The 23,724-nt window shown below is 40.6% G+C and overlaps 1 protein-coding gene across 3 annotated transcripts in view; it reads left to right on the top strand.

Annotated features, from left to right (window-relative positions):
• MACROD2 (mono-ADP ribosylhydrolase 2) overlaps nt 1–23,724 on the top strand; it is an 892,353-nt gene that overhangs the window by 586,797 nt on the left and 281,832 nt on the right. For all 3 annotated transcript variants that reach the window (XM_054819960.1, XM_054819959.1, XM_054819958.1), the window contains exon 7: nt 7,400–7,430. In XM_054819960.1, coding sequence (XP_054675935.1) covers nt 7,400–7,430 — 31 coding nt within the window. The remainder of the gene's footprint in view (nt 1–7,399; nt 7,431–23,724) is intronic.

The following is a 23,724-nucleotide window of genomic DNA, read 5'->3' as shown; positions in this document are numbered from 1 at the left end:
CAAAATTGTCACTCATTGCGTGAGATGAGAGACACAATTTGACAATGAGAATGTTGCCGCTTTTGTGGCAAACAGGTCATCAAAGGAAGAGCCTCCCCCGCAGCCCCTTGTTCTATTTAGTCTGGTTAACGGGAAATATTAAAGATACTATTTTGGCCCCTTTAGCATCTCAGGTGGCCTCTTTCAGTAACTGCCCTTTTGTATAAATAAACAGACTTAAAGAAAACCTGCATCTTTGTGGTAAATACTTGTCTGGAGCAGTCTTTAAGTGTGACCAGCAGGGGAAACTTGGGGAGATCCTCTGAAAAACCGACACACGGTTCTTTTGGATCTCTGTGTTTTCTGAGCTATGATGAAGTTCTCTGCGCACTTGTTACAAATCATTTTTACTAAACAGGAATCCTTCAATCAGCTTTCAGTAGCTTTGTGACAGGTGCTCTCAATAATCATTTGTCACCCAGCTGTTAGATTTTTAGTTTTACTTTAATTACGACCACGTAAAATTTTCTAAACCAGTTGTCCTTCGATTTGTGCAATGTTAACTTACATTTAGGTAAATGAAGGTGCATAGAAAAGTCCCGAGCCGCAGTAGAGAAAGAATGTTTCATGTTGGGTCTGAACGTGAACTTAACTGTAGTTGCTTGACCAGCATTTTGTCAGCACTCGGCATCATTTGAGAACAAAAGTTTGAGGCATGGAAACTTTGTAAGCTTTGAGGCATGGAAGATAGCTGGACGTGTACGTTTCTACCAGAAAAATCCCCTCAACTTTTTTTTTGGCACATGCATTCTGACCGTGCTGAACAGCTGGATGTTGTAGCTCATGAACCTGCCAGTGTGCGAACGGGGAAGCTCGTATGAATGCCTAAAGGTTTGTGTGTGTGATCTGCTGTATTCAAGAGCCTAATTTTTGAGGCAATAATTACCTTTGTATTCTTTAAAGGCAGGTTAATAAACATGCTAATATGGTCCGTAATGAAAACTGAGTTTTAAACGTTTTCTTATTCAATTCTTCCATTTAATTTTTTCCTCTTCATTTTCAGTATAGGGAATTGTATTAGAGTTTTCTATTCATAAGTGTCCTTTGATAGTTACTTGCAAAATTTGTTGTGCATTAAATTACAGTTCACAATGATGACAAATACAGAATTTATGGCAGGAGATTGACTGGGAAATAACATAAGGTTTTATTTTATTTTTTCTTCAAAATAGTAGTATAAGGAGTTTTAAAAGGCAACAGGATAGAATTATAGTTAGTGGTTTATGAAATGGTATGTTTTAGAAGTTTGATCGAGTAAAAGTAGCGAAACTTGACTCTGAATGTTTGATGTTACTGATATGTTAAATATGTACGTATATACCCTGTGAATATTTTGTGCAGCTTAAGAGGTACTATAGGCCCTGAAGTTTAGAGGTTTATTGTGCTTTTTGGAGTTAGGTGATTTTACAGAGCGTGTTATTTTGAAAAGCATCTAATGCACCAAATTTTTTTAGGAGCTTTGGCTGATCAACAGAAAAATCAGTGTAGCGGATAGAGGAATTGATGACCACTGAAAAGTAGCGCTATAACTGGGTTCAGGCTGCTTAGGCTCACAGAAATTAAGTCAGGGCAGACTAACGGTCGTGGCAAAGGGAAAGGAACAGTAATTTGCTGTTTCTCTGGGTGCTAACTCACACCGCTTGACTTAGGGATGGCCAGGTAGTGCGCTTGCGTCCCTCTCGCTGTTCCTGAGCTCTGCGGATCCTCCTCTTGCGGAAGGTGTAGGTGGTGCTATTTGCGGTTGCATACCACAAGTCAGCGTCGGCACAACAGAGATGATTTCATATAAAGAGAGTATAGGAGTACTGGGTGTTAATGCCGTGGGGAGCGGGCCGCCGCAGGTAAGTGGTACTGTTGTGCACACCTGGAGTCATGCTTGTGTGGGCGTGGACGAGCTTTGAAGGGTTTCCAGGTCTGAACCCCTCTGCTTGTACATTAAAAAGAATGATTGCTATGGGTTTGGAGTTTGTGCAACTGATGGTTAAATATAATTTTCTGCAACTAAAAGAGCTGAAAGGTTTTCTCTAAGTTCATCCAGGACCAAGCTTTTTCTGATGTTTCATATTCCAGCTGGACAACCGTAATTCAACTCAACGTGTCAGCAACACAGCGGGGCAGGGGAGGAAGGAATACAAAATGCATGTCACCAGCCAAACAAGGGAAATGAAAACCACACCGAGCTCTCTCCTGTCTTCCCATTTCCTGGCAGAGGTCCTGTACGTTCCCTGCCATTGTAGCACCTCGACCACGTGTTCCAAGTGATAAACGTCCACCACCATATTCCCTACCACACCTCTTCACCACCCACCAGATTCAAATCATAAAAATCTTGTCCTGAAAATAAATTATTCTTTATCCAAACAACTGATACCATTTTAAATTGGTTTACTTTATGGTTTAGCTGTTACTTAGTGTCATAGTGCAGTGCCAGAGTCTTCATAGCAGCACTTTATAATGCCGTGATGTACGTGCCACAGCTTCTTGGTGTTGCATGTTAAAAGATATTCATAGCATGGTACCTAAATATGCTTTTTCCCGGCAGAAAGCATAGGCTTTAGGCAGTAAATACTTCTTTTTCCCAAGGTGGACATGACAAGTCATAGAGGAAGGAAAGTAGAACGTTATTAATCCATGATGTTTTACAAAGTTATTAAAAATATATATTTATGTTACGGTGAACTTTTTGAAAATACAGATGGGATCTTCAGGTGTAAAAAGTCCCATGCAGCAGAGCTCGTTGCAGCACAGGCAGCTTTACCTTGTAACCCTCTGCTTTACCTCTGCAGTGGCCCTCTGGCATTCACCCTTGTGAATCACAGCAGAGCAGTGTTGTCAGGGCTACTCTTGAACAAGCAATTTTCTCTCTGCCCACTCACCTGCCACTTCAGTTCATGAGGCAATCACCGACTCTAAGACAAGCAATCTAGCAAAGGTGCTCCCTGTGCTGCTTTTAAGACAAGAATGCCTACTGCACAGAGGAACTCATCTTACTGTAATATTTTGATATAAAAATGAAGGCAGATGAAAAACAAAAACTTGAGTCCAACTTTAAAAATAATAAACTGAGGCGCTATGAGGGAGCACGGTCAGGTCCTCTGAGCGGCGGGAGTGGGGCATTCTATATTGAAGCAAGGATTCAAGTTTCTGCGTATTTGACATGGGGAGTGTTTTGGCACTTAAATTTTTGGAGCTTTGGGTCTTTCTTTAGTCTGGGTGTTAGTGTTTCTGTAATTTCTTAATGCTGTTAAGGTTCTGTAAGGATTGTCTTTCAAAGTGGAAGGCGAGTTAATTATTTTTGCTCCATAAAAACTGGACAAAAAGCAATAACTACATAGCATTTTCTTGGCCACTGGAGAAAAGACAGTTTCACTGGTGCAGTGCTCAAAGCCAAAATCCAAGGCGACTTCCCACTCGCTGGCAGATAAGAGGGAGAAAGTCAGAGAGGCTGTGAGTGGGTAACTCCTAGCAGCATCGGGAGATGAAGGCAGGTGGCTCAGGAGCACGTGAGGCTTCACAGGCTCTGCAGGAAGATGACAGGAAGGGAAGCAGCCCAGCCTGAGCTGATACAAGAGGGCATTGTTTTCATTGAGCAAAGGCTGGCTGCTACCTCAGGTTATGGAAAAGAATAGGGAGATGAAGAGGCAACTTCTGGAGATCACAAAGGAGCAAGCTGCTTGTTGAATAAGTCTTTTCCCAGTGTCAGTATCTGCTGCTTCTCTAGCAAAATGCCTCTATCGCAGGTCCCAGAGCGTTGGGGATGCATGGAGCGTGTTTGCTGCATGGACGTTTGTGAGAGAGGCTGAGAATGGTAGTCATTTTTAACATCCTCAAGTTTGTTCAGATGCAAGGTTCTCTGCAGTGGTGGCACAGGCCCTAGCTAGCAAGGAGAGCGACCAAAAACAAGTCTAAGTATAAAATATATGTCCACTTTTTTTCCGAGGGAGTATTTGTTACCTTGAACTTGCTGGAGAAGCTTGTATTGTTGTTTTGTGTGTAGCGCATGTAACTACCTTCTACCCAGAGATAGTGAGAACTTTTGACTTCATTGAACAATTAGATAAAAATTGTTTCTACTTGTAATTTTAGTAAAAACAAAAACTTTTTTAAAAGTTCATGAGTTTTTTGTGAAGATTCAGTAATGCAAGCTGCACGAAGGAATGGCTCCGAAGCATGAGTATTAGTTAGTCCGCTTCACGAGGTGGTGCACCGAAATCAGGGAAAGCTCAATTTGTGTTTGTTATTTTTGCCTGGCGCGTTATGCGCTGGAAGAAGAGTGCTTACCTCGCATGTGGCTTGGTCGTGGCAGAAATGACACTGGGATGCCGGTGCAGAATGCCGAGCACTTAATTTGAAGAAAGTCCTTGCTCTGTGAAAGCAATTATTAGGACTGCAGTAGGAGGCATCTGGTCATGTAGACATAGCAATTGTATTCATCTAACGTATAACAGTTAATACATTGCAGCTCAGTGTGAACAAGAACCCCTTGTTGTAGACAAGCCCTTAAGTATTTAAATACCCAGGTCCCTCTTATTGAAATGTCTTAGAGTCCAACTTGGCCTCTGCATGGTGACTATTGTAAATTTTCCTCATGAAACTGCATTACATGTCATCCTAATTAGCGCTGCTGCTGTAGCCTTAGTAAAGAAACATTAGATTAAAAAGTACCAGAGGCTGAGCGCCCACATCCTCTCCTACAGGAATTAAATCCATTTCAGTCTTACAGTATTCACGCAGCTGATTTAATTTGGCCTCTCTCTCTCTAGATGATGGCAGCAGTGTAGTAGGAAGCTCTTGCCGTTATTACTTGTGTTTTACTCCAGAGTTGTATCCGTTATGAGTGCTGTCAGGGTAGCGTTTCTTATTAACCCCGAAGTAAAGCAAACATGCTATTTCAGTAGCAAAGAAATTAAAGGTTAGTCAATAAATAGCAGTTACCAGCAACAAATTAAGACAAGAAACGTTTTATTGTGAAAATAGGAATGAATGTTTCCTACTGTGAAATTGAATTTTTTATTGAAATCAAATATATAATTAAGATGACATTATGCACGGAAAAGGTTAGAAACCTTAACATCTTTTGTCCATAAGCCAAATATTGTAGTATGTTGATATCCATGCTGTGAGTTCCCCATTACTGCTCTGCCAGTAATTTCAACCTGGCATCTAGACTAAATTGTCTCCCTAGGAGCCAAGAGGAAACACAGTTGATATGTGATCTCGGGCACGGGCCTTTCTTGAATGAATAAAAGCACTGTCACATTTTACGAAATTACATCTGCTGGTTATATGCTGTGATCATCTCTGAATGAGGGAGAGGGCAGAGCTCATCTAAGTTATGGCACGGACCGGTATTCGGAAGGAGCTTGATGGGATTTTACACACTCTTGTAGCTCCATTCAGATATGTTTCAGGCGCATGACAGAAACTGAAAGCAAGGTAATGATTATGACGTGTCTACACGCTAATTTTAAAGTAGGTATTAAGAAACAGGCACAACACGCAAATTGCTAGCTAAAGCTTGCTAAGCAGCCTCAGAGCAGTGTATTTGGTGAATGAAAATGAACAAATGCGACGCATCTGCCACATGATGCCGAAAATGCAGTTGTCTAATCTTCTCTTCTCTGAGCAAAGCTGAAAAGGAAGCCCAGTGCTCTGGAGCCTCTAGGCTTCCCTTCATGCTCTTGGCTCCAGCGGCCCCGGTAAACACAGCTGCGGTGCGAGACCTCGACGGTGCGTGCTGAGCCTGTCCCATAGTGCAACGGCCAGCCTTGTAAATCTCTTCAAGATCACCAAGAGCCTCCCCAGGTGCGTGGGGATCTGAAGCCATCGGTGGTGCTGGAGGATTGTTTCCCCTTGCCCAGCATTGTGGGGCCAGTAGAGAAGGAACCTGACTCCTCTGTTGTTCGTTCCCTGTGGCTGACAGGAGTATCTAAAGCGTGTGCTGTTACTTGTGGAAAAAAATGGAAAACAAAACACTTGTTTGGAACAATTATCTCTTAACACGTGAAACTTCAACAGCGGTGAATTTTAAAATCTGTTGCTAAACTGGACAAAAATCATCCTTTATTGCTGGAGCATCTGTGCTACCTCATCTTCAGCTCTGTAACTGTGTGTTTGGTGGTTTTTTTCCCCTGCTCCATTCCTCATTTCCTTAAAGAACTGATTCATTGTGATTTATTGGGTACAAACTACAAAGCTAAGTATTTTTCAGGATGTAAGTTGTAGTGGTTGTGAGAAGGAATGAGACTGTAATTCTCCCCCACTTTATTTTACTTAAGCTTTTTCAGAAGGGAGAGGAGGACGTATTCTTTCCATTAGACCTCTCCTTTCTTAATCACTATTCCCTAATTAATTCCCTGGTTAAATATAAAGCAAGCATTAGTTTTGAATAATGTTTTCCTGTGTGATTAAGTAAAGAAGAATTGCCTTTCTTTTGTATGATGACTCATCGCCAGGGGATCTGGAGGGAGCCTTAGGGTGGATATTTGAGACTCTGATCCCAGGTGCTCTCGTACCTTTAAGCTGTGTTCGCTGTCAGTCCAGAGGTGGGAGGCAAAGGTGATATCACATATCAACTGCACACAAAGAAAATTGTCTCTCTTGTGAAACCACGTACAGCTCCGGTTTCTCCTGGTGGAAAACTGACTCTGGCTCACGGAAATGCAAATCTCTAGACAACACGTACAGCTAGGAGCAATGTGAATTGTCGTTCTTGCTAGCACGGTGTAGCCTATAACTGTCTTTTGTTGCGCGTTGCACTTTCTCTGGTGTCCAAGCTGACCCAAGAACGTACCCTTTCGTTTCACCTAGCACCAGTTTGCAAGCCTTTGACTTGTACCGTACAGCTGCGCTGGGTCACACCTTAAACCACATGTCTGAAAGAACCGAGGATAAAAATGAAAGGCTCTGAAACAAAGGAGGAGGTTATAGTGAACAAGGGCATGGCAAAGAGGCAGGGGAGGGCAGGGTTTAAGCTGGCCAAGCTTATTTTACCACTGAAGAAATATTGTCTAACTCTACCCAGAGAATATGACTTCTTTTCCCTACTGTACTAGCTTATGGCATTAATTTTTTAGCTCAAAGGCGGTTTTAATAATGATTCTGGGTTGAAATGTTGCTCACGGCTCAAGATGAGAAAAAGAATGCGGCTTTATTAACATGGCAGCAAGGAAAACATATGGAATATGTTTCATATAACGGACATGAAAACGCCTGTGGATTGAATGCCGTAACACTGAAGGCTATAACATGTAATCTCTGGGTGTTGAAAAACAGGCATTTAAAAATACCCTTGGTTTTGATAAAAGTTTTGGCAAATAGAAATCCCACTGACTTTTTTTTCCTTTCATTTGTTTTACAGGCATTTCCCTGTATTTCAACAGGAATTTATGGTAAGTAAGACCTTAGATGTCACTTATTGCTAACTCAGTTTTTCCTGTTATTACTATTTTAAACAGTCATATTTCATATCCGATGTCTCGTCAGTCGTTTTGGCTTGCGAATCTAGTCATACTGCGTTAAATAAGAGACCCGCAGCGTTTGACCATGACTGGATACTAGCGTGCTGATAAGCGGGATACTGTCGTGCAGCAGCCCTGAGCACAACCCTTAGCCTGTGAGCTGAGGCTCACAACTGTGATTACGCTTCTGCAGCTCTGGCAGCTATTACACACGCTGCTGTGGCTTCAGCAGGGCAAAAAAATAGGGTTTTGGCAAAATTGTCTATCCAAAAGGTGAGAAAGCAAGACTCCTCAATGCCCAAGACTGGGAAAAAAGTATGTTTTCCTCAAGCAAACTTGCTAAATTAACACAAAATTGTCTTAGCTCCCTTGAGTTGTGCTTCCACGTTTTTAGTTTATTAATTTACATGCAAATTAATACCGCCTGAAGAACTGGAGGGAAAGGGGTATTATAAAAGATTGTCATTTGCTTTGTTGTAATTTTAAGGCAATCCATCACTAATAGCTGCTTTTTGGTTGACATTGTGGAAGTGGGCAAGGTATTTGAAGGAAGAAAAAGACAAAGCTGTTCAGTATTTAGAAAAAAATGTGGAGAAATTTGTGAGAGGATGTGCAAATTTAAAAAAAAAATTCATTTAAAAATAACATAGGCTGATTTTTCTTTCACTTAGGTTCAGTAAATGTATACAAGTGGTAGTAGGTTAGAGAAACAAGCTAAGCAGCAATAAATAAAAAAAAAAGTAGTCATCACCACAGTGAACCACCACAGTATGACACAGCTGCTGCTGCGTGAAAATAACATACAGTAACTTTTAGTTAAGTTAATTTGAGTTTTGACTATTCAGATACAGCAGATGTAGAGGGGAAAAAAGTGACAAGAATGTTTAGAATTGTTTCTTCTTTTTCAAGGAGCTCTTATTTAAAATTGATTTTTTTCTTGGATGGTTGTAAATCTGAATTAGGCTTCAGAAGGCAGAATCTAAATTGCTTTGGGTGCTGTACCCTTTTCTACTTGAAATGCATTTTCATTATTGCAGAAGAACCTGCAGATGCCATTTCCACAAACACTAGAAGTCACTGAATGTGAATCAGGTTTCATATAAAGCTCTGCCTTGGTCCTCACTTCAGATCCACCTCTTGAACTTTTCCTGCATTTTATTTCTGGGCTCTTTGGCTTATATCTTGATCTTTCAATCTTAACATAGACACATTTTTGTTATTAGTTTACAAAACCAGGCAAGACGTGGTGTAAATATATGGAAATTACTAGTAAGCGGAATGTATTAATAATAATAGTTCATTTTTATTTTAGAATTGGTCTAGTTAATAGAACAGGTCTCAGCAGGTGAGGAATAGTCTTCCCCGAAGCCAGTAAAGTTGGAAAGGATCTCTGGTAGGAACCTTGAGTTTTCTTTTCCTGAGGTAACGGATCATTTTCTTGAAGTTAGCAGCGATTTTTAACTGGAAAGCTGAGGCATGACTGAAATGTTATATAGTGTGGCAAATGCTGTTTCAGTAATTGTTTGCTGTTTTCACCTTTGGAAATGAATTAAGGCACATTTCTGCTAAAATACTCTGGTTTTTTGAGGCTGCTTTGTTTGTTTTGGGAATATAATCTCTAATTGATTTTACTGTTTATGTTTTAATAAATACTTGCTATTGCCCACTGAAAAAAAAACAAAAAAAACCAGCTGGGAAGAGAGGAGGAAGAACCTTCTTTCCAGACTGTGACGTACTACCTGAGAGTAGTAATTACACAGGGAACCCTAGCTCAGGCTTCAGGTGTCAATATTTTGAAGAATGTTTGATAGCAGTTGCAGTGCTAAAATTATGCGATGTGATGTGTTTGAGGTGTAAAGTACACCTAAAACCCGCAAAGCTATGCTTTCTGGTTTCGTTGGGATTTTCCCCCCTGTACATGCACATTCCTTTAGATAAAGTCAGCGTCTAGACAAGCAAGTGGATCAACTTCGTTCTTGTTGGCCTAGCCGATGAGTATTGCTTTGTTTTGTGCAGTTAACGCTGGATTATCCCAATAAAATGTTACTGAAGGACCATAGTGCCTTGATTTCTCACCTCACATTCCTACAAACGGATGCTGTCCCTTCAGAAACCCTTGGCCAAGGACTGAGTTTCACCTCCAAATGGAAGTAGACAAATTTGCAAGAGATCAACTGAGTGTATCCAATTTAAGAATCTGGATTGTGTTCTGCTCCAAATTCTTACAAATGCTGAGATTGCTTCCCTGTTCTGTTGTTATTAGGAGAGAGGAGTCACACTTCTCTGGAGAGCAGTCCTTTCCTGTTTGCATCACTGCTGAGCGCTCCTCTTCTCCCATAAAAAGGAAACTGGGAAGAAACAAGCAAGCCTCTTTCTGAGCTTTTGGCTAAGGGCAGATGGCTTTTCATGAGAGGGTGTTGGATAGAGGAAAGGTCTGCCTTTCCTCCCCAAACACTTCCCTGATGCTCCATCTCCACCCACAGTGCTGTGGATGTTCCAGCTTGAACAAGTTAAAGCCCCGAGAAGGCCGTTTGCCATTAAGGCATTGTGCCAGGAGTCAAAACTTTGATTTTAATGTGCTCCTATTTAAAGAGCGCTGGCAACAAATTCACTCCGGAGAGATCTTTGTTTTAGAAGTCTGATAGCTTCAAATGAGGGATTAAATTTTTAAAATGTGAAGCAGAAAACAACTGATGCTGAATGTTTGTAAGCACTGCAAAACAAGTAAGGGTCTACCCACAGGCACTTTGGAAAGAAAGAGGTGTTACCTTTTCCTAAGAGATCTCTGTCCCCTCTAATATGCTTATAAACTGATAATCAGTCTAAGAAAGCAAAGGTTGTGAACGCTCATATCCCCATGGGTCCTCGGGTTACTCTCTTCTGTTGCAATAAATGCTTTCCTTTATGACAAGAGGATGAAGTTTCATAAACACGACTGCTTCGGGAGGAGCACAGAGGACTCGCGTGACTCCCGTATCGTTGGGAGGTACTGGAGTATCAAATGGCAGATCCTCTGTAGCTGTTCAATAATAAACATGAGCGAGAGTGCAATCTTGGCTTTATCACAGCTTTTCTGTGATACAGGGACTTTTCTTACATGCTGTCTCTTTTCCCTTATTTCCAAAGCAACTTTACTATCTGTTTAAAAAATAATTAAAAAATGATAAAAATAAATCTACAGACAAATCCGTAGTCCACAGGGTAAAAAGTCTTATTTTAGGCTGTAGTGTGTCAGATTTTCACCTTATACACAGTGAGTCACCATTTACACATCCAGTTTCCCCATAATTACCATCTTGTTATGTCTGAGGTACTGTCAGAAGGGGGAAGGAAAAAAAGACAAAAAAAGACGACTTCAGTAGCTTTTATGGAAGAGCACCTCATTATCATGTCTTTAAGAAGCTATCCACAAATTCTGGTGTTGGCAGCCTGCAAAGTGAACAGGGATGTCTGATATGGTGCTACAAACCTTACGAGCTGCAAAATTAAAACAAGGCTCTGCAGATGGATATGAGAAGACAGGAATTTTCATGTTTGTCACGATACTCTGTTGAGAGAGAATTATGGGGCGGACTACATATGGAAGGACTTGAAGATGTTATGGTCTACGCGCACCTATTTGTTACCTTCTTGTTATTTTACAGTAATACATGGTTTGGCTTCTGTTCCTAGATACTTATGTTGGCAACATAAGCAAGTATTTTTAAATGTTATTTTAAACTTAAGGGGGGAGGGAGAAGAGGGAGACAAAGATAAAACTTAAAGAGAAATCTCCAGTTGGTATTTTGTCTCTACATCAGTGTAGCTTTATATTTTACCTTAGCTTGACTTTTACTAAAATATCATCTATCTTTTCTGTGAAAAAAGATAATGGCAGCTCTTAGGTTTTGTTATGAATGTCTATTTGCATTTCTTTTAAAAACAGAGAGAGAGAAAGGGAAAGAAAAAGACAAAAAGACCAAAAGACATGAAAGTGCAGAATGTGTCCATGGTGATTTAGGCAGTGGAAAAGCACAGGTTCACCACATTTTAAACACCTTTATTACATTGGAGTACAACTTGTTTCTTTTAGAATTAGGCCACTTATGCTTACTTGTAACTTTTGGCCTGGTCATGGCAAAACATTGCAAGATTAAATTTATTATGTGTTGCTGAAGGAGAGTCTGAAAAGCAAGCTTAGAAAGCAAGGAAAATAAAAAAATGAGAGAGTAAAGTATGCAGTGTGTATCGGAAATAGAAGCGCATAGTATGTTCTCAAGGTGGGATGCAGGGGAGGTATCACAGGTCCTCTGCTTTGTCTTGATGTGGGGATAGAGGTCCCTTGGTCTAGTGCCAGCTCGTGTCACAGCTGTCCTGACCTCCAGCGCGTCCTCCTCAGTATCCAAAGAACAATTCACCCTGCCAGTCCACAGAGGGCTGGGAGCGTATCCTTCAGCTCTTCTCCCCGCGAGGTGACCCAAGATAGATTATAGCAAGGGATTAACTGACAGGTGCGCTACTGAAGGATTATAAAAGCCCTCTGAAAATCTGAGTCAGAAGACTAAACCAAATGTTTTCAAAGGCAGAATAAATTTCTGACATGGGGCTAAAGGTTGAGGCAATCTATTTCCATCTTTCCCATCTGTTTCTTCTCATTTTCTGTTGGCGTTTCATTCCGAAGACATGTATTTCTTTAATGAGCAACTCTAATAAGGGTTGCGCTGTCATCTTTCCAAGGAAGGAGTTAGCTGCAAATTTTTCAGACCCGCTATATGGAAATTTATAATAAGTAACCATGAAGCAGTCTTGTATTTATCTCCAGTCTGGTGCTTTAAGTCCCTGTAACCATCATGATGGCCTGATACTGTACGTGATCATCAGCATTTGAATATTGTGATGTCAATTATGGTGACCTAGGAAAATGGATATTATCATGTAAATTCTCTGTGATGGGGGCGGGGGGGGGGGGAAATAATCTAGTAGGTACCATAAGGAAAGTTCCCATTAAGAAGATTGTCTCTCATTACTAAGCCAATTTTTTAACCTGATCAGCAGCTCCACATTCCTCAATTCAGACTGCATCAACTTTTTTGACACTATTCTGTGGTTTTAAGTAGTTTTTTTATAACTCATTGGGAAGTTAATTTAATTTTGTTATTTACTCAATAATTTGTGTAATGTAATATTTTAGCAAAAATGAAGATATATAACTCATTTTTTGTTGCTTCTTTTGGGACTGATCACCAGTTAACTGAGATTATTATTAAAATTAATAATAGTAACAGCTATGAAATGACTATTATAATATTCAAGTAACCCTAGAAATCTAATTACTACTTGTATAAAAATTTGTTGCATGCATTATTTAAGTGTTCTTATTTCAGACAGTGTAGTGTCCATGATACTAATTGGTCTCTTCTCATATTTTAAACAGTAAAAAAATTATTACTGGAAAATGTAAATCGATGAGCTCTCAACAGTCTAAAATTAACATTCATATGACATATTTAGCAAGTAGAAGCTCAAACTTGATTCCTGACGAGATATTTAATAAGCTCACTTTTTCAGTGGAAATTGGCATTTTATGGATATTATAGTTAGGCTATGTAGAATTTTACCTATTCTGAAGTTCTTGCTGACTGGTCCAACACTACAGCGTTTCCCCTGAATACCAGAGGACAAGCCCTGTCCTTCATTAAAATGGCGCTTAGTGACTGTCCTTAAAAATTTCCCTTTGAAAGCTTAGACTGTTGAACCCTGAATGCTCAGTTGCCTCGTGGCCTCTCTTTTTGTCTTTTCCCTCTTCTTTTTAGGAAGAGATAGAGAGTCAAAGTAGTTACTTTCTTCCTTTTTAAAACTGGCAGAAGCATGAAGAACTTAAGGCTCTGTAAAGTCCGGAAAGCCTTTGTTAGGCTCATTGCTCTGCATTTGTGTTTGCATATGTTAATTGCCCCCTTCAATCTTGCAACTTCTGCCCATGCCGTAACCTCACCTTCTGCTCTGCAAGAAACAATTGTTTGTGTGCTCTCTTGCTCTTATTTCATAGTCGTTCGCATCTTGAAGCTCCTAGCATGGCTCATGTCTAATAGCTTTTGCAATGAGCTGTATAGATATCTGGAGATATCTGCTGAAGAAAAACCAGTAACGTCTCCAAAGGCATCAAAACCTCATTGCGCTTTGGGCACTTCCCCCTTTTTCCATTTCACTTTTTGTATTTTTGTTTTTCTGGGCAAACTATTCTGCAAAGCATAAAGAAGTTGGAAAAGATCTCTGGTATTCGGAAAACATATTGCTGATATCACAAACAGGGCTTCAGCTGGTCAGATAGAATGTTTGTTTTGGTATTTGTGGTTTTCCATTCAAAGAATTAAGAATGTCTCAATTACCATGATGAAAGTTAAAACTCTGTATTGTTATATACCAACAGTATCACTTAATTCCCTTTTCTAAATTTTCCTGGCTGATGTCAACAAGATAATCTTATGTGTGTGCTCTATGGCTTTACAATCAGGAAAAGCTAAAGCTCTTTGTAGCTAATTTATTAAGAAATTACTTTAAGAAAATAAAGATATACGGACCTTGTCCTGGAGACATTAAATTAACATGGTACATCAAGTATAAATTACTTCTTGGCAAAAGGCCCAATTATTGCTACCCAAATTTTTTTTTATATATATAATCGTGCCCCTTCCCCCAGAAAAGAACACGTCTCTAAAACTAAACTTGGAGCCCAATCTGTTAGTGAATTCCACCGTTTGCATTGGCACGAGTGGAACATACCATAGCACAGCAGCAGGATGCCCAACTTCAAAATTACGCAGTTTCACTTTATTTAGCTTTAAATGTATATAAAGGAATGAACTGGCCCAAGATAACTCTTCAGGAAATTAATTTTTAAGAGGCTACCATCAACTAGTATACTAATTTGGATACCTATTCAGATAATTAAATCAACCAGTTAAGTGTGTGTATTGCTATTCCTGGCTACTTCTCTACATTTATGTTTCGTATTGAGAAGTCAGCATTCAGAAGCAAAGACAAAGATGTTTTCTCTGAGGGCTCTCTGAGGCCTTGAGTGACCTCATCCAAGTTTGAAATTGTTCCTGCTTTGAGCAGAAGGTTGGACCAAATGACCTCCAGAGGTGCTGTGGCCTTTCCAACCTGTGTTTTTCTGTGATTCCAAGATGCTTACATGTTTTCTACATTGACAAGTGAGATTCATATCAGGGAATCATACTATTACTTCAGATTTCTTGGTGAGATCTCATCAGATGCTATAGCAAAGCAGGTTTTCTTTGCAAAAGGAGAACATTGTGGTGTTGTGGGTGTCTTTTAACCATATTTGTGATTAAAGGTAGTGTGACAACCTAGCAATTATAAGAACATCTTTTTCAAGTCTTCCCCATTTGTACAGAAAATGTTGTATATGAAGTATGTTACCTCTGAGTTTTAAACACATTGTAAAAAGACAGCTAGTTTAATGGTTTCAGTCAAATTTCATGATACAACTGAGCTTCCTTGAAAGGAGGAACTTAATCTAAAATTAATCTAGTTAAAGAAGAATAGGTGTCATCTTGACAGCTGTAAAACTACTCCTGGGTTTGAAAACTTGCACTAGAGCTGATGTGTGTCGTATTAGCAGCAATTTCATTTACCCATGTGCTGTGGCGTAACTAGTCTTGTATGTAATCTTAGTTATACAACACAAACTCTCTATACTTTAGCTGGCTGAAAAAGATCTAAAAAGCGCCCAGGGTAAGATTTTTAGTCCTAGATCATCACCCACAACCATTTTAATACTGTGCGATTGTTTTATCTGACGTTTACAAATGAAAACTACTAAGTGCATTCAGCTAATATTAAATCCCACTCACAGCTTAAAACTTACTCTACAAGAACAGAACAGTCATACCAGTCTGTGCGTGTGTGTCCTTAAGTAGCTTTGAAAATCCCTGAGCCACTAAAGCTGACGAGGAATAATATTTGTGGTGTGACATATATCAATTAGTTTTACCACAAAGGTATTAAATGTATCTTTTTGAACTCCAGTGACTGCATTAGATAGTGCCTTAGGAAAACAGCTCCTCTTTCTCATTCTTTATTTCTGGAGCACAGTGATAGCTCCAGCTAGGTCTGGCCACGGAATATTGTGGAACTGTCCCTTATTTGTCCTGGGTTTTGTTCTCCACAGCAGACATTGTCTCTTAGTGTGTATTTATACAATACGATTGGCCTAGTCAGTGTTAGAGACCCAAAATACTACTCTAGTACAAATACAGAAAGTCCCAATATGCATAAATTTCCTCTACGTTACCAAGATCATCTCTCACTTATATGTTTGGTGTCTGATGGTCACTTCAAGAAGTGTGGAAGAAGTATGTGTGAGAATAGTGGGGCTTTTAGGTGATCTGAGAAAGGTAAAAATGTATTGCAAATACTTTCTCTTTCTCCTGAAACAAAAGAAAAGATCAACAGAATAGACTTGCTATTCTGAGTCTCATCGAAGTACCTGAAAGACAATTTAAAGGTGTCTCTGCCTTCAAGGGTCGTTCACTGTGTTGTCCTTTTTTTCTGCATCTTTGTTAGATAGGAATGCCACCATATATCATTGGAAAGGGCAACTGCCGCTGAGGCAGAAGAAGAATAGCAAAGTAGGATGATTCAGTGTAATGAATGACTAATCCTGTTTCTAAGCCAGGATCCTGTTTATAAGACACATTCTGCAGTTCTTGGTGGCGGTTGTGTTCATGGAAGGCCACCTTGGGCCTGGAAGAGAGTTATGCCTTTTTTGCCTTCAGAATGTGTTTAAAGCCATTGTGTGCCACTGACTGTTGGGAACACGTTTGTCTGTCTTCTGTGTGAAGATGTGATACTGTCATGGTTTAACCCCAGCTGGCAGCTAAGCACCAGACAGCTGCTCGCTCGCTCCCCCTCTGGTGGGATGGGGGAGAGAATCAGAAGAGTAAAAGTGACAAAACTCATGGGTTGAGATAAAGACAGTTTAACAGGCAAAGCAAAACAAGGAATTTGTTCACCACTTCCCATCAGCACACAGGTGCTCAGCCATCCCCAGCAAAGCAGGGCTCCATCACCCATAACGGATACTTGGTAAGACAAACGCCATCACTCTGAACGTCCCTTTCTTCCTCCTTCTTCCCCCAGCTTTACGTGCTGAGCATGACATCATATGGTACGGAGCATGACCCCTTTGGTCAGTTGGGTCAGCTGTCCTGGCTGTGTCCCCTCCCCACTTCTTGTGCACCCCCAGCCCACTCACTGGTGGGGCAGTGTGAGAAGCAGAAAAGGCCTTGGCTCTGTGGAAGCACTGCTCAGCAGTAACGAAAACATTTTTCTATTATCAACACTGTGTTCGGCACAAATCCAAAACACAGACCCATACTAGCTACAATGAAGAAAGCTAACTCCATCCCAGCCCAAACTAGCACAGATACCCAAGATGATAGTATAAAACACAGGGAGTTACTACAATGGAAGGAAGTGTCTATTACAGTGGTCTGGATTTTCTTGAGGGAAAAGGGATTTTTCTTTTTCAGTCTGAATTTCTAAGATAATAGATAGATGTGTACACATGCTTTGAATTTATGCAACTTGAGTAATTTGCTGGTGGTTGTATCACTGCATAAAATGAATTGCATGCATTGCCAGGATTGAGGCATTATTTCTCAAATTCCATATTAATAATTATTAATAAAAAAATCAGGTTGTTGTGGAATTGTTTCCTAGTTCATTAATCTATCAGAATTTGATTATTCAATTTAAGCTAGCTGTCTATATCAATGAAATATTAAACAGCTTGTGAGAGCATGTGCGGTTTACTGCAGAGGAAACAGCAAGTCAAAATTTACCTTTCTTTGAGTACTGTTCAGGAGAAAGTTCAGGCTTACTTGGGGTGAGATGTTCAGAAAAAAACGTGCACCTTGTTGAAGAGTGTTAAGTCAGAAGTTCAGTACGTCTTAACAAGGCGCCTGCAAAAATAAATGTGGATGGCCTTTTTGTGTACCTGCCAGGCAGGCAGGATAGAAGTCAACCATTTACTGAAGAGCTGGTTAGAGAGGACAGTGGGAAAAGTCACCGTCTGCTTTAAAATACACTTTGGGTCAGGTTTCTGCTCAATAGAGCCGAATTCAGTTTATTTCTGAGCTGTCACTACTGCAGAATAGCACCGGTTCAAGGGGTATTCTGTGAGAAGACTAACTGTAATTGGCAATCCATTTCTTCATTTCCATGCTACAGCCAGCCTTGACAAATTAATCACAATCAAATACAGGCTGCGGGAAGGGGGCGACCTGTGTGGCACAGAAGAAAAATGAGGCCTCATGCCGGCGTGGCAGACTAATCTTTCAATTCACCCCGTTAGACTGAACGAGGGGACTTGTTGGTGTGCCTGTCACCGGCACCACCCATAAACAAACCATTCACTCTCGGCGCTAGGGTTTGGTGGGTGTGATAAAAGTTATTAAGTGCCACCTGGCAACTTGTCGATCACTGCCGTGGGACAGGATTAGTCCTGAGCAGGAAGAGTTGCTGTGCAGTGGCTTACGAGATCCCTGGAGAGAGGGCAACGTAAATTATGTTGTGAGGAGTGATTTTGTGTCTGATCCCATAGGAACTCAAATGGCTCCTTGGTTTGGGTGGACGTGTTATGGCTACTGCCACAAGAAGTCTGTCACAGCAACGATTATTGCTAGCAGATCTGAGTGATGATAACTAGTCTGTGAAGTTGTCCCAGGCAATAGGACCTAGATTGGTTTCAGATGGAAAGGGAAGAAGGGCAGCCTGAAAAACTAGATTTACTCTGTCAGCTATGGAAAAAACTTGAGATGTTTTGGTTGATGTTTTAGTTAGCTTTCTTCTTACATACTTCTTGGAATGATGCAGCATGCGTGTGGCTTCTAGGGTTATGTTTGGAATATGAGACCATATTTTAACTGACCTGCTCATAATAATGTTCTTTATGCTATCTACTGCTATGATTTTGGGTTTTCATCTGGTAACTAAAATGGAAACAGAGCTAAATTCATGCTGAAGTCAGTCAACATACCTTGGTTTCAGAGAAGTTTATAGTGGTTTGCACTAGCTGTGAAATATTCTATTGCATTTAGAGGAATAGATGTAGCTTTTTGTAACTGACCCTATTTGCTTTGACTCTAACTTCATTGACTCCAGCAGAGAAGAAATCTGGTCCAATGTATCAGATCTTTCTTATAATGTTCATTTTGAGCAGAGAAGACTGTGTTATCTTTTTGTTGAAAGAGTATCTAGCCCCTTGGAGAGAACATTACTTTAAAGTCTGATTTGTAAATGATTTGTGTGTGTGTCTCTTTTTATTCCTTTCAATATATTACTTACGAGAGTGTGGAGTGTTTGCTTTCCTATATATTACTAGATGATAAACTGTATCTATCATTTTCCAATTTAGTTTTGGACAATGCAGCATATCACTTCCCCCCCCCCCACTTCTCTCTGTGATGTTTGAAAGAACCCTTTAACAGAAATAATGTATAATACTATTTATAGGGTAATAATTTACTGTATGTGATGCTGTGGCAGTGGGAGACTTTCTGTCCCGTTCTATTTTAATTTCTTTCTGGAATAAGAACATTAAACCTTCACTTTCAAGGAGTTGGGAAGTATCCCATATGGAAAATACTATCTTTCATCACACATTGTGACTTGTTCTGTCAAAAAACAAATACTGGTTTGCTTAGTCAAATTGAGTAGTGCTTACAAGTCACTTGTTGAGGAAGGTATTTTTGATGTGAATAACATTATGCTGATCCTGCATGAGGAGGGCCTAGTTCAGACATCCCTAAGCTAAATGAGAGCCAGTATAAATGTCAGCACATTGTTCCAACTGGCAGCTGGGTAGCATGTTTTCTGTATCCATTTTCCTGTTTCTCAGTTTTTTATGATCAAAAGCCTATTTCTAAAACGGAGAAGATGACAGTGTGAACTGGCAAGGGATGTCAAGGACAACAAGAAGGGCTTCTTCAAGTACATCAGCATCAAAAGGAAGACTAGGGAAAATGTGGGCCTGCTGCTGAATGAGGTGGGTGCCCTGGTGATGGAGGATACAGACAAGGTGGAATTACTGAATGCCACCTTTGCTTCAGTCTTTACTGCTAAGGCCAGCCCTCAGGAATCCCAGACTGGAGATAAGAAAGTAAGTATGCAGAAAGAAGACTTTTCCTTGGTCGAGGAGGATCAGGGCAGAGATCATTTAGGCAAACTTGACACCCACAAATCCATGAGCCCCAATGGGATGCACCCACGAGTGTCGAGGGAGCTGGCAGATGGGCAGATGTTACTGCTAAGCCACTCTCCATCATCTGTGAAAGGTCATTGAGAACAGGAGAGGTGCCTGAGGGCTGGAGGAAAGCCAATATCACTCCAGCCTTCAAAAAGGGCAAGAAGGGGTACCCAGGAAACTACAGGCTTAGTCAGCCTCACCTCCATCCCTGGAAAGGTGATGGAACAGCTCATTTTGGAGGTCATATTTAAGCACGTGGAGGAAAAGGTTATTGGGAGTGGTCAGCATGGATTCACCAAGGAGAAATCATGCCTGACCAATCTGATAGCCTTCTGTGATGGCATGACTGGCTGGATAGATGGAGGGGAGAGCAGTGGATGTTGTCTCCCTCCATTTCAGCAAGGCTTTTGACACTGTGTCCCATAACCTCCTCATAGGTAAGTTCAGGAAGTGTGGACAGTGAGGTTGGTTGAGAACTGAATAGCAGAGCTCAGAGGGTTGTGATAAGCAATGCAGAGTCTAGTTAGATGCCTGTAGCTAGCGCTGTGCACCAGGGGTCAGTACTGGGTCCAGTCTTGTTCAACGTATTCATCAACGATGTGGATGAAGGGACAGAGCGTACCCTCAGCAAGTTTGCTGACAATACAAAACTGGGAGGAGTGGCTGATACACCAGAAGGCTGCGCTGCCATTGAGCGAGATCTGGATGGGCTGGAGAGTCGGGCAGAGAGGAACCTGATGAAGCTCAACAAGGGCAAGTGTTGTAGGGTCCTGCACCTAGGGAGGAATAATCTTAAGCACTGGTACAGGGTAGGGGTTGACCTGCTGGGAAGCAGCACTGTGGAGAAGGACCTGGGAGTCCTGGTGGATAACAAGCTCTCCATGAGCCAGTAGCATGCCCTTGCGGCCAATGGTATCCTGGGGTGTATTAAGAACAGCGTGGCCAGCAGGTCGAGGGAGGTTATCCTCCCCCTCTACTCTGCCCTGGTGAGGCTGCATCCGGAATATTCTGTCCAGTTCTGGGCTCCCCAGTTCAAGCACGACAAGGAACTACTGGAGAGAGTCCAGCGGAGGGCTACGAGGATGAGTAGGGGATTGGAACATCTCTCGTATGAGGAAAGGCTGAGAGAGCTGGGTCTGTTTAGCCTGGAGAAGAGAAGGCTGAGAGGGGATCTCATCAACGCTTATAAATATCTAAAGGGCAGATGTCAAGAGGATGGGGCCAGATTCTTTTCAGTGGTGCCCAGTGACAGGACAAGGGGCAATGGGCACAAACTGGAACCCAGGAAGTTCCATCTGAATATGAGAAGAAACTACTTCACTTTGAGGGTGACGACCGAGCACTGCAACAGGCTGCCCAGAGAGTTTGTGGAGTCTCCTTCTCTGGAGATACTAAAAACCTGCCTGGATGCAATCCTGTGCAGCCTGCTTTGGGTGATCCTGCTTTAATGGAGGCGTTGGACTAGATAATCTCCAGAGGTCCCTTCCAACTCCTACTGTTCTGTGATTCTGTGAACTGTTGTGCATTCTGATAAGGAAAATAGAGAAATGGAAGATCTAGAACCTCATCTTAAAATACAGTTGCATCCTTAGGATAAGAGTAAATGGGCTGTTCCAGTGGTGACCAGTGTGTGGTGTATAGTTTAAGCTTTATGTACCAGTTCATTATCCAATGTTGGAAGCAATGAGTAGCAGTTTTATGCAGAATGCATATCAGCGTAAATTGCCTAGTGTAGTCTGTGAGCTGTAGAGAGTGCAATCGTAATAGCTTCTCAACTGATGCAGTTTTATGGCTTTATAACATTAATCATTTTCTTATGCCTTTAATTACCGTAAGGTAGTTATACTTGTGTCCATAATAGGTGCTAAACATTATGCCACTGATAGGTTTTGAACCATTCTTTTTGTTGTAGCTAGTAAACACAATATAGCAGACTATTATGAGTCCAGAACATATTTTTTTTTAGCCAAGTCCCATTAGGAATGTTACTGCTGTAAGACCAACAACATTCTGAGCTATACTTGCTAGCTGATTGTAGTCTTCTGGGTTGTTTTTTATTTTTTTCTGTCTTTAGGAATGAGAGAAAAGAACAATTCAGTTGCTAAACAGGCATTGCTTAATTAAGAGAAGATTATTTTTGTCCCTTTTAGAAAAATAAAACCTAGTTTCCAAAGTGAGAAAGAAAAGAGATGTTGCTGCATTTTCCACAGTACTAAATACAATACAGAAGAAAATAGTGATGCTACTTACGTGCTGACCATGCTGGTCAGTGCTCTAGGAATCTTCTATTTATTTTGCTGTTGACTTCACAAGTTATAATTTAGTAGCTTTCAGTAAAGCAATAGTTTACTGTCGTATAATAGGCTCTTTACAAAGGAAGATGTGAGATTCAAAGCTTCCTTCTAATCAAAGCTGTCAGCCATGTTGCAGGTAACGAGGGGGCATACTGGCAATGCTTGTGTCATTCCTAATGAGGATTTCAAGTTGTGGAACCTTATATCAGTCTTGCTCTAGCTGTTTAACTTATGTGCGTACACAAGGCTTTATCACCTCCCCATGTATATTTTCAGTTGATGTTTTTCAAAATTGTGCACAAGCGACATGGAAATATTTAAATGCTCTACTGTTGAATTTCTCTTATAATGCCAGTGTATTCAAAGTTGTCTCACCAAGGGCATTCAGTGATTTTCTAGTTGCAGAATTTCATGCATTTGATGATAAAGAATTAACTTCCGAATCCTTTCTTAGCTTGTTTCATGTTTTCAAGATTTCTTTTCCTAGTGGTTGACCTTCTTCTGGGTTTCCTGTGTTGATTACTTGGCATTTATGCTGACCTTAACTAAGCTGAACATTTTCTGAAGAGGGATAGAAATGTTTCTCCATCAGCACTTGTGCCAGTAAAACAGACTTGTAGTTCATAAACATATATTAAGTTTAAATGATGTATTATTTCAAGAAATCTACTTTAAAAAAATTACATTGGATTACGAATTATGTTTCCTTAATAGACCAATTTTCACAAATTATTGAAATTTCATGGTATCAAAACTTCCAGCTAGGAAGAGGTCACCTTGATATTTGCACTGAATATATTTCAGCCTTGGCTCCACACTTTATCATTCTTGGTCTCTTAAGGTTTCTCTTACCTCCACAATTTTTTTCAATCTACTTATTTTAGTATTTGTTTTTATGACTCTTACTGTCAACATATTTCACTGGTTTTCTACTTACTAAACAAAATAGTTCCCCCTGAATTTCATGTGTAGTCTTAATTTTGTAACTTTTAATGTATGATCCCTGCTATTTAGGTTACTCTGTATTTATTGCTTGTTTTTGTTGCTGCCTACTAAAAAAATTAATGTCTGTGGATCTCTAAATTATAAGGCTCCACTCTTCCCCTAAAATGTCAGAATTGATGATGAGACTCTCTTCCTCTTCCTTCACATCAAATCTAAATATCTGCTTAGTAAACACTAGGAGGTAATCATGTGCTTCAATCGAATCCTGAATTATCTGTCTATAATTTTCAGCCCGTAAAGATAGTATCATCACGTTAATATGCATTGGATGCAGTTATTTAAAAGATACTTTGCTTTAAAAAAAAAAAAAAAAAAAACCCCAACAACAACGACCAAACATCTGAGCGATGCTATCTAAGCACTAATTGGCTGCTCCAGTTCCACTGTCTGTGAGGGCGCCTGGCCTCCCACAGCTCACCCAGCCGGTTCCCTCCCCTGCCCCATGCCAGGAGTCACAGCCTCCTCAGGTCTCGCTATACCTGCTTGCGTGACTGCTCGCTAATCCGTTTCAATGCCAAGGAGCACGGCTGGAAAAAAACCCACCTAGATTGAAGCTAACCCATCTCACTTGATTTGGATCAAAGCAAAGGATGTTCACACGAACATTTCAGCCAGCCGGTGTGAGTGTGGAGTAACTCCTGGGGGGCAGAGATGAGCTGCTTGAGGCAGTAGTATC

This window comes from Grus americana, chromosome 3 (assembly GCF_028858705.1).
Source record: "Grus americana isolate bGruAme1 chromosome 3, bGruAme1.mat, whole genome shotgun sequence".
Taxonomy (NCBI): Eukaryota; Metazoa; Chordata; class Aves; order Gruiformes; family Gruidae; genus Grus; species Grus americana.
Note: the sequence above shows the minus strand (reverse complement) of the source record. Positions and strands in the feature narration are given on the sequence as shown.